The following is an 11,653-nucleotide window of genomic DNA, read 5'->3' as shown; positions in this document are numbered from 1 at the left end:
TGTCTCATTCTGCCAAATTCTGCTTCATACAATAACCTTGGCAGCTTTGGTACAAAGTCATTGGGACAGTTTTCTTGGAAGCCTCCTCAAAGCTATTTGGCTAAGGGTTTCTGCAGGGTAGACATCTGTCAAATAAATGTCACGGCTGCTCAGATTAGGTCCCTTACACTAAAGCAATATATTCTTGATCCACCTAACAGGCTATTCTCCCATGCAGTGTCTCTCTGAGATAGATTTCCCCCCTCTGTTTTTAACAGCCAGGCTTCCTGAAATCCATTGGCTGGACAACCAGGGCTGCTTCTCTTGTACTTGGCATGCAAATCATAGTGTCTACTATTGCTGGGGTTTGGCTCTTCTGATGGCATAGCTGCTGTGCCAATGCTTGGACCAGAGATGGTTTACAATGTGATAGAGCATGATGTGGGTACAGCAGTCATTGTTCTCAAAGTGGTTTGCCTTTGCAGTGAATCCCTTGAAGTACTCATATGGTAGAACAGTCCTGCTCCAACCTGCAGGTCCTATTCCACCATGACCTCCAAGACATCTGGGCTCCAGTGGCTGCCCAAAGTCTGCACTTGACATGTGCCACTCACCTGGTTTTCCCAAAAACTGGGAAAACCAGTTTCTCTCTCTCTCTCTCTCTCTCTCTCTGTTCAACTGCTGCCATTACTAGACCTTTGTGGGAATTACACACTGAGAGGGCCATGGCTCCCACCTTCTTCACCCTGTTTTGAGACATCACATCTTTGTTGAGAAAAATCTGTTGGAAGCTGCCTGGAGCCCAATGTGTCAGGTAAGGGTGGTGTAGAAATTGAATAAATGAATAAACAAACATTTCCATAAAATGACATGGGCTGCTAGGTGGATAAGAGTAGCCATTATGATGTTTGCCATACTTTTTTTTAAAGGACTCCATGTGCACCGTTGCAGTTATGAAGGGGAGCACTGAGCTGGTAAATACTAACCAATACATAAACAATAATTAAAAGTTACCCAAATGGTATTGCTGGCAGCTCCTTCTTGTCTCTTGCCCAAGTTGGGGTCTGATGCTGGGCCAGGGAGGGCTCTCGGAGCTGACTGAGGCCCCTCCGTGATTGGCAAGCCACCCTCTCCACTGTGGCGCATTGCTGCCCTTGGAGCCCCGCGCTGTGCCGCTTGCCTTGCCAGACTCGGAGGAAGGCCTTGGTTGCTGTGCAGTAGGCACCTGTGACTCTCACATGATCACATTTACAATTAATGTGCAAACTTGGGTAGAGGTGGATCCGAGTTTTGGTTCAGTTTCAGCATTGTGGAGTTTTGAGGACTGGGGAAATTTGATGTGTTTGCAACACAATTGCTGCTTTAAAGAAAGACTCTGGATCCCTTGCAGCAGGTAAGAGGAACTGCACACTTATTGCCTGGAAAAGTACAGCAATATAAGAAGATCCCATGTATGTTCATTTTTCTGCATTAAATACTAGACTGTAGAATTTATTAAATACTTAATTAAACACTAGGCTGTGCAATGTGTAATACTGTCTAGGGTTAGTGCACTGCATAATTACTAAAACGGGAAGTGTCAGGGTTCAAATCTTCTTGGGAGCTTTGCTCTCAATCTTGGGAGCCATTTGTAAGTTGTAAAATTAGCTTTGGCTGCTGTGAGGTGAGAGAAAGGTACTCAGTGGTGCTCTTATCTCCAAGCTGCTTTCAAATGTGAGGAAAACGTCGGAAAAAGCCATCAAGATGATAGAAATGAATTGTGGATCTAGGAAGGTAACCCATCTTCTTCCTAATGCCAGAAACACTGACAGGCTGTGATTACTCAGGCATGAAAGATTCTCTACTGGTGTTCAATGGCATGATGTTTACATATCCCAGCCCTATAGTGATCCACACCTTGTGGGTTTTAATTAAAATCATCCCAGTACTTAGAACACGGTAGCCAAAAAGTTCCAAAAGTTTCTACAGATGGGGTCATGATTAGCTTGTGCCAGAACTTCATAGATCTAGCCATGAGGCAACGAAGAATGGAGAGGGTTGTTGGCTGGTGTGGGTCTGGCCCCCAAATCCTCTCAGACCTGCTGTGAAGTTTGCCAGCTTATAGTCCCAGTCAAATATTGGAGAGCTGGAATGCCATTAGGTTGTACTGATGGGACCCCTATTGGGGTGCCCAACGGAGTTTCCCAAGGGCCAAGACACACAGAGCGCCGGGCCCCTTCTTGTCTCTCGCCCAAGTAGGGGTCTGATGCCGGGCCAGGGAAGGCCCTCGGAGCTGACTGAGGCGCCTCGGTGATTGGCAAGCCGCCCTCTCCACTGCGGCGCATCGCTGCCCTTGGAGCCCTGCGTTGCGCCGCTTGCCTTGCCAGACCCAGAGGAAGGCGCAGCGGGGGGTGCGGGGGGTGGGGAGGCGGCCGCAGGGACTCGCTCTCGGGTCCCCCCTCCCCGACTGCGACTGGCCACAAGAGAGGAGGCGCGCGGGGCTTCCTCGTCCTCCTGTCCTTTGGCGCAATGCGAATTTGCCTCGCGCCCTTCCGAAGAGGGGCTGGAGCCGGAGCCGCAAGCAGAAGCCAGGAGGCGGCGGGAGGCTGCCAGCCAGCCAGGCGGTGGGGGCGGCTCTTCCCCCCGCGCTCCCGCCCTCCTATCGCCATAACAACCAGCCACCGCCGAGGTGTCAGGCAAAGCCCTCCAGGGCGGCGGGACTGGGCTGGAGGCTCCGGACTCTTCGGTCCCTCCCTGGCACGCGGACAGCCCGCTAGCCCTCAGCCGGCCGGCTCGCTGGCCAAGGAGGGCAAGCCGCGCGCGCGACCTCCGGCAGGGGGCAAAGCGCCAACTAATTGGGGAGGGGGAGGCGTGACGTTGCCGACCCCGAGCAGAAGGCACAGTTGAGGAGGGCTCCCGCGGGCGGTCGGCGCGCCCTTCCCTGGGAGGCAGGCAAGGAGGGAGGGTCTCCACGTGAATTGCAAGTAAGAGAAGCGGAGGCGGCGGCTCAAAGACCCCGCCACTGCACGGAGGAGAGGAGGACGGAGCGGAGACGAGGGAGGAAACCAAGAGAGGGCGGGGGAGGGCGAAGTTTGGCCCGGGGGCTCCTCGCCAGCTGGAGAAGCCAGAAGCGCACCACTACCAGCAGCAGCAAGCAGGAAGTCGGCGTGCGCAGCAGAGGAGGGCGCCCGAGCAGCCGCCGAGCAGGAGGAGGAAGCGGCGTCCGAAGAGAAAGCAAAAGCCGGCGGAGCGGGAGGCAGCAGCCGCGTCCCTTCCTTCCCTCGCGCGCCGGGGTGAGCATCCTGCGCCCCGCCCGGGCCGTGGTGCGGTGTGGCTAACATGGCCCAGGAGAACGGCGAAGAGAGCGCCTCGTGGAAGAAGCCGGCCGACGATATCAACAAGATCTTCGAGTTCAAGGAGACCCTGGGAACGTAAGGCTCGCTCGCTCGCTCGCCTGCCTGCCGGGGTTCTGGCCGGGGACGCAGGAAGGGAGGCAAGGGAGGAAGGGGGATGCTGCTGCTGCTGCGGAGAAAGGGAAGCGGAGGGGAAGGGGGACCGAACCAGCCGCTCGCCCGTTTGTCCATCCCGTCCCGGCTGCATCGGTTGACATCAGCAGGTGCGAATGGACGAAAAGGTCGCCTGCTCTGGCTGTGAGCTTGTCAGGGACCCCCCCCCCACCTCCCCAAGCACAGAAAACTCTCCACTTTTCTCCAGCCGGTCCTTTTGCATGCCTCCGATTCCTCCAGACCCCCCTCCCTCCCCAGTTCCTCCAGCCCAGAGAACTCCGAACTGCCCGTTATCCCCGACTTCCCCAGATTCGTAGGAGAGACACTCCGTAGGTAGGGGTATCCAACAACTCTGCCCCCGCAGCGCTCAACAGAAATGTGCAGCAAAGCACATTTATAGCCTCACAACCTAGAGCCCCACTCCCTCTAGACACATACAGGACAGCCGCCCTCGAGGCTCAGAGGAGCCTTAGAGGTCAAAGACCACCTGCCATCTAAAAGACCTATAGCTCTGGACAGGACTTCAGTGGTGCTCCTGCTATACCTCCCTAATCCTATAAAACAGCATTGACCTGCACAAGACTGATGCTTTAGCAAGGGCTACAACATCCAAGAGAACATGCACTGCCTAATGTTCATTCATTGGATCCTTATTTTTGAAAAATGCATCATCTGTTAATTTTAGTTTATCTATGGCAGTCTGCGGGGCCACTTATATGCAGATAGATAAGCATGAATGTCTTTTGAGATTATGTTTATGGTTATATGGGGCCGTGAATGTGCCTGTCTGTTTCCATTCCCAAGCCTGCGCCCTATGTATTTGAGAGTTGGGCATATTGCATGTTATGGAGTATTGGTATACATGTGAGTACATTCAGTGTTGTGGCTGCATAGTAGCCATGTGAGAGGAAGCATATGCTGAATAAGACGCATCAGTGAGCACAGTTCAGTGAATAAGCTTGAACTAGTGCACTTGGAGATGAGATTTATAAAAAGAGATTTATATTGCACAGGAGTTCCAGTGCATGTGTGAGATCAAGTGCATGAGAAGCTAGAGGTGCTGGTATATGCAGATGACAGTGCACTATGCTTTGACAGTTGGTCTTGTGAACCTCTGTGAGGGCTCTGTTCAATTGTGCAGTGTTTTGTATGAGCTACATCACAAACTATTTTGGAAAAGGATTGTAAGTGTCTTTTATAACTACAATACTGCATCTCTAACAGAAAAGAGCCAGATGTTTTTATTAATAGAAATGGAATTTTAAAGGACCAAGGAAATATGGTGTGACTTCTATGTCTTCCTCTAAAGCTGTCAGCCGCATCTATTCATAGAAAGAAGAACAGAAATAATCAGAGTGGATGGGGTGTGTTTTATCCAGTGTGCTGCCGAAGCGTAACAGTTGTTGCTGTGTTTTCCCCCTTTTATTTATAGTGCCTGTACATAAAGGTTAGCAAAATGGAGGATAGTTTTTAATCATTTGCATCAGCATTCACAGACAGATAAGAACGAGTGACAGCAGAATGGCTTAGAGTTCAGCAGCTTCCCCCCCCCTTTAAAAAAGATGTTCTAGGTGCAGTTGGCTGTGCATTTTAAGAAAGTCAGTACACAAACTGTTATGTAGTTGTTGATTTTAGGTTTGTATACACATCTGGCTTTAATATAAACTGCAAGTGTGTTGTTATGCCTCTTTAGGTAGTAACTGTCCCTCCAAGTTATACATCTCATACAATATATTGTGTGTTTGGCTTACAAAGTGCAACTTACAGAAGAATAGCTGTGAAATTTCTGCTTCTGTCTGTTCCATAGGAAAGGCTGTTATTTGATTGTTATTAGTTTGCTTTGAATGCATGCAATGATCAGATATTCAGCATGGAAGTGATTTCTATAACAATAAACGATCATTGATAAAGGGTACCAAACCGTTACTTGAGGGGACTCAATTTCTTGTAGGGAACTATTTGGAAAAAATGGGTGCCTGATTAGTATTAACATTTTTGTCCCCTTCTGCTTAATATTTTGAGAAGCAGAAATAAATCTTCCCTTGTGGTCAAATGTATGTAATACTTCACATGAGCTACAGATTATTGGAAACAGCCTCAGGAGAGAGTCATTGAAGAAGCATGGCCGGTTCTCCATAGGTCTGTAATGAAATTCTGGATACCTGCTTATGAAATTGTCCGGTCTGAATGAACTTGGGTGCTGCAGACAACCCAAAGGGCATTTGACTTTGAGGTCATTGATGTTAAGAATCCCACCTCCCCCGGTCTGTGGGTACTTTCAGGACTCAGAAGAAGACAACATTGATACAAACTGCTGTTTGGCTTGTGCCAGAAAAAGCAACTTGAATTGAGTACTGGGTTGCGTGTCCCATTGATTTTTATTGGTTAGTGTTGTACTTCTTGCTCTTTTGATGGGATCCTAATAGTACTTTCCTGGAGGTAAACCCCATGAAATAGACTTGAGTTGGATTCTGAGTAGATCTGCTTAGTCACAATTCTATATTTAACTATAGTATTGTCAGCTAGGAAGTTTTATAGAGGAAGTGGTGTATTTTTATAGAATAATTGGGTTTAATTTTATGGATGAAAGTGATGACTGGGAAAAGCTTGGTTAAAAACTAAGAATGCTGCATTTAAGGAAGCTTCTATTTAAACAATGGGGTTTAAATAGACAGTGGGGTTAACACATACCCAGAGCCTATTATCCAGTTGCTGCATCAAGATAAATGAAATTTGGCTACTTCTGTAAATTATGCAAAGTGAGCAAATAATGACTTAATTTATACTATGTGCTTTAGTATTATTCTTGGTTTTTCTGGTTATGGAAAGAGCTGTGTAGGGAATTGAAGTGTTGGTTCACCCTGAAAATCTTTTGGCTGTGGGAATTTTAGCAAGAATTTTCTATGTGCTTGCAATCATACATTCAAAGTCATAAGACTAGAATTTTTTTCTTTCTTTTCTTAAAGAAAAAAGTTTAAGTTGACTAGTTCTGAAACTCTCAGGATTCTACATTTAGCACTATTTTTTTCCTATGGGCCAGCCAGTGCACATCACATTGCCATTAATACTTTGGTTAGTGTCCGTGGATTGGATCCAGACTAAAATTTCCAATGACAGAGAATAACTTTCCTGTCTCCCCCGCCCTCTGCAGTCCACCGATCACCACAAAATGCTAGTCCTGGGGGTCTGGAACAGGGAAATTACTTGAGGGAGATTTAGCAGAAATTGCCGAACTAGTCTGGCTCCAACCCAGTGTGACTTTTTCACATTTTAATGAATGATTTCAAAATACTCTTGCTTTAAGCTAAATTAGTGCTCTTTTGATGATGCAATCCAGACTGCCAAACCAGTCATGTAGTGAGAGTTTCCTCCCAATTAACTCCGAATGATTTTTTGAAATTTAATTTTCAGATGTCTGGGAGTCTATAAGTGTAGTCCATTAGGGCAAACAGTAGCTCTTCCGGACTATTTCAAGTTTGAACAAGGCTCAGGATGAGGGTTTAAACCCCCTCCCCCAGATACTGTGATTCCTATCCAAAGTGGGACCCTGTGTACCTGAAAATTAGGTTTGAAAATGATTGGACATTCCAGACACAGAACTTCTAGTGCATGCCTGGTTTGACTTTAAAATCACGAATATTAACAGAGTTCAGTTGCTCTCCAGTCAGTACTGAAGGAAACTCACTTCTTAAACAGTGAGCTGAATGAACCTTCCCTGCAGTCAGCCCTGCCATAGGACTGAACAGGACAGCTGGTTCGCCGAACTCAACCACAAATTGGGTACAGGTTCTGGCGAACCGGTGCGAACCGGCTGAATCCCACCACTACATACAACAGTAAACAGGATTACACAGTTGGAGAATTTTGCACGCAAAAGGCACAAATCTCTGCTTGAAGACAAGAGGGTGGATGATAAAATTGCTATATTTTATATATGATTAAAGTAAAGAATAGGAACCACCACAAATGATCACAGTATATTTTAAAAAATGAAACTTGAACATATCCAATAAGGAACCTTTAAATCTGTTTGCTTCCTGTTACTCAGAATTGAAATGGTAGCCTTCCATGCTTTCTTGCCAGCCGTTGGGAGTGAAGGGGTTCAGTGTATGCTGTAGACAGCTCCACATCAAACCTTCATGGAAGTGATCATACTTTGGTTTTCACTTCCAGTTCCCTGAATTCTCTGACCATTGACTTTTAGTAGTGCAGACAGTACTTTTTTCTTCACCACTTATCTGCCACATATGCAGAAACTTGCACAATCATTTTGTTCTCCCTCCACAAAAGTGCAGAATTTGCAGACAAAGGACATTGAAATGAATTCATTTTTACTTAGTTTTCATCCATCACTTTCTGCTGACAAATTTATAATGTGGCAAAAATTTGAAACAGAAAAAATGCTTCTTTTTTGTTCTGTGCATATTTGTTTTAAATTCTTCTGTGTCAAAAGGGGTAGGAAGAACCTGAAAAGAAAAATGTGTGCCTTTTTGGTTTGTATATTAAAATATTTGCAGTTTAGCTTTTAAGATGTGGATTATGAGAACACACTTTGAAGCTATTGATCTATAATTAAGTTCATTTCATATGTAAGTGATTTTCTATTTATTCTGTTTCTATTTATTCAGTTTGGGGATCTCATAAATAAACCATTGTCTAGTAGTACTTAGTAGCAATAACACATAGCTGAATCCTGGTGTGGAACATTGCTGAATTGCACAAAGACTGATGCCCTCTAAAGCCCTCTCACATCTTGGTCACTTGTCACTGCTGAGTGCTTCATTCTGCGTGAAACTGGCTGAAGGTTTAAATCATACAGTTGGATAGCCTTTTCCCTTTGGTGCTTGCTCTGGCATGCAATTGGGATAGAAATGAAGACCTACTGCTAGTTAATTTCAAAGGAGTGCTTTGACTAATGGTTCAAGTAAGGACAGGAAGATTGGGAGCAGACATAGGAAGCTATTTCATGTTTTGATTATTATTTGTTTACTTTATTTAAAGTTCACCTTTCTGGCTGTGACTGGGAGCACACAATATTCACAGCAAAGTACAAACAATTCATATTGCTGTCAAATGGCACCTTGGTCTGTTTCCAACCATTGTCTTCCTGTTTGAGTCAGGGAAGTGGAAAAGTTCACAGTCAAAGCATTAATGTGAAATTAACAGTGCATTTTAAGCAGGAATTTGCAAAATAGGTATTTGAAAATGAAACTTTGTTTGCTGTGCTTATTTTCTATTTTCTTATATGACCATCTTGGCAGTTTATTCACAGTTCAAAATGAGCAGCTCTTTGAGTAGTTTGGTGTCTGTTATAGATTTGCTGACTCCCTTGGATTATGTATGCTCCAGCAGAATCATTGGGCAGACCATGCATCTTTTGAAACCAGCACGTTTAGCATGTATGTGCTACCTGTGTTATTGCTGTCATCTTTAGTTGTGATATTCATAGTGCTGTCATGTTTGGAACAGACTGAATTAAACTACAGGTCCCAGACAATGGTGTTAACTGTATGAAAACATGTATGATTTAGTTTGGGAGTGGTGTGTGCAAATTTTTGGACAAATTGTGATTCAAGCAGAGGAGTGCTTGACTATCATGGATCTGAAGAGGCTTCGTTGTGGTTGTTGTAGTAATATCTGATATCTGGAGAAAAGCTATAATTGTTCCAGTCCTTACAAAGGGAAATAGAAAGGACCCTTCTAACTATAGACCAATTAGTCTTCTCTCTGTAACTGGAAAATTATATGCTTCATGGCTTCAATGAGATCTTAAAGAATGGGTTTTTGGGGAAGGGTTAATTAGTCCAGAGCAGGTGGGTTTTAGGCCGAGAGATCAACAATAGATCATTGTGTAGTTCTCTATCATCTAGCAAGGAAATATATGTCTTACCTAAGTGATCACTCATGTGTCACATTTATGATCTTCAGATGGCATTTCATTCAATCTTGTGTAGATGATTGTGGGGAAAAATGGGAAAAGATGGCTATTGACCTCAAATTACTTTGGCTGATTTACCAGTTATATGAATCAACTTCCACCCAGGTGAGGTGTACCCAGGATTGTCATCCTTCATGTGCTTTTCTGATATGTAAAAGGAAGCTCTACAAAGTCTGGGAACATAAATTACAGTAAAATAATGTGATGATCATAATGCTGTATTGTTTACTCTGGCATGTGTTTATACTGCAACTGCATTAATTTCAACTGAAATATAACATGAACATAATTTATTAAAATGTTGTGATTTTATTTTATGGACTTGTTTGGCAGTTATAAACTTAGATAATAAGGTTCTCAATTTATTGCCAGAAATGGTACTCAGTTATCCAGTGAGTCGTAGATGACACTCATGATTACTTAATAGAACCTAATTTTACACTCATTTTGAGCATATGAAAACAAGGTTGAACTGAAAAGTTATAACTCACAAACAACTTGATGAAGGAAGTTATATCAGTGATATAATGAAATGTATCGGTGATATAATGAAATGTAAACACATTTCTTCACCCTGGCACTGAATTAGAGAACTGTAATCTAAATCTGTTTCACAGTGTAAAAGTACTAGCATGGTATTTAAATATCTTTCCTAATAGAACAAATAATATTCACCATAAGGTAATATTATGCCATTCACTCTTTATAAAGCACCATGAAGTTTGAATTTTGTTCCAGAAATATTTGTATGAAATCTGTTGTAAAGGCTCTTGACTTGAAAACCCAGTAGGATTTATAAGACAAGAGTCTAACAGAGGTGGTTTGCCATTGCCTTCCTATGCATAGAGACCCTGGTATTCCTTGGTTGTCTCCTATACAAGGATTACCCAGGGCTGACCCTGCTTTGCTTCAGAGATCTGATGAGATCAGTCTATCCTGAGCCAATCAAGTCAGGACCCACAAAATTCTAGTCAATATAAATTCAAGAGAGTTTTTGGTACTCTTCACTCTTGGCTAAGATGGGTAGTTTTTAAAAGAATGAATAGTGATCATGTTTTTGCTATGTTAGAAGAGCACATCTTTTTCTGTACTAACTCAGCATAGAGGTTGTGGGTGTCTGTTGAAATTCAGGCTGCAGTGTTTAATTAGTTAAATTAATTGACTTAAAATGCCCTCAATTAAGTATGCAGCAGAGTTTAATTGCATTTTTAATTATTTTAAGACAAGTTCTTAACGTGACTGGGACAATTTTAGAAGAGGCATTTCCTTCTTTACTCTCATACAAGAAAGTATGCCTCTTGCTTGTTATGTTTACTGGGATGCTTATGAAGTATTTGGTTAAATTTGTAGAAGTTTGATTTTTTGCGTACACACATAACAATACGGGAGCCACTAATGTGATCCTCTGCAGCTGGATGTGTGTGAGAGTTACATTGATCTCATAATCCTTTCTTTTAGAACTGACGATTCCCCTCCATTGTAATGCTGTGTCCAAGGGAATAAGATTATTTGAAATTATACTAAGAAGCCCGGTTAGGTGTTTCATTATACTTCCAAGCAAAAACAAATGAACAGTAAAGTAACTGGCACTGTAATAGGGATACTGCACTTGATAACAGCCGAATAGAGGCCATTCAAATTCTTAGCTAGGCTTGTCCTTTCAATTTGTTCATTCTCAAGGAAAAATTTACTAAATATAAAGATTGAGAAATATATGGAGTTAGAAAGAAAAGTGATATTAAAATGGTATAGAACACCAAAACAACTAGCATACGTGATAAAAGGACTTAGTTCTAAATGCTGGCACTGTGGAGACCAAGAGGTATATTATAGCCATATGTGGATAGAATGTGCAGAAGTAAAAAATTTTTGGACAATTGTATTGTTATATATCCAGAAACTGGTGAAGATAAATATTGATTTAAATAATGACTTAATGTTCATGGGTGTAATGGAAGACAGAAGGGTGGATAAACAATATAGGTATATGTATAAAATAATGATTAAAGCAGCACATGCAACAATAGCCTTGGGCTGGAAAGAAAAGAAAAAATGGACACTTCAGAAATGGTTAGAATATATCTGGGAACAAGTGACACTTGATATTTTTGATATATTAACCAAAAATAAGATGTGGCAAGATAAACAGAATGAAATTTTGAAGATATGGATAATATACGTGGACTGGATGAAAGAAGCTTGAGTCAATGAAGAAATATGGGAGAAGAGGCAACAGAGAATGAACTTACTG

At 43.2% G+C, this 11,653-nt stretch overlaps 1 protein-coding gene across 1 annotated transcript in view; it reads left to right on the top strand.

Moving 5' to 3' along the window:
- Positions 1–2,535: 2,535 nt before the first annotated feature.
- CAMK1D (calcium/calmodulin dependent protein kinase ID) overlaps positions 2,536–11,653 on the top strand; it is a 195,686-nt gene continuing 186,568 nt past the window's right edge. Inside the window, exon 1 of the mRNA XM_048500590.1 lies at positions 2,536–3,389. Within this exon, the coding sequence (XP_048356547.1) occupies positions 3,298–3,389 (92 nt within the window). The 5' untranslated portion in view covers positions 2,536–3,297. The remainder of the gene's footprint in view (positions 3,390–11,653) is intronic.

Source organism: Sphaerodactylus townsendi, linkage group LG06, assembly GCF_021028975.2.
Source record: "Sphaerodactylus townsendi isolate TG3544 linkage group LG06, MPM_Stown_v2.3, whole genome shotgun sequence".
Classification (NCBI taxonomy): domain Eukaryota; kingdom Metazoa; phylum Chordata; class Lepidosauria; order Squamata; family Sphaerodactylidae; genus Sphaerodactylus; species Sphaerodactylus townsendi.
The sequence above is the reverse complement of the archived record's forward strand: the minus strand, read 5'-3'. Positions and strand labels throughout refer to the sequence as shown.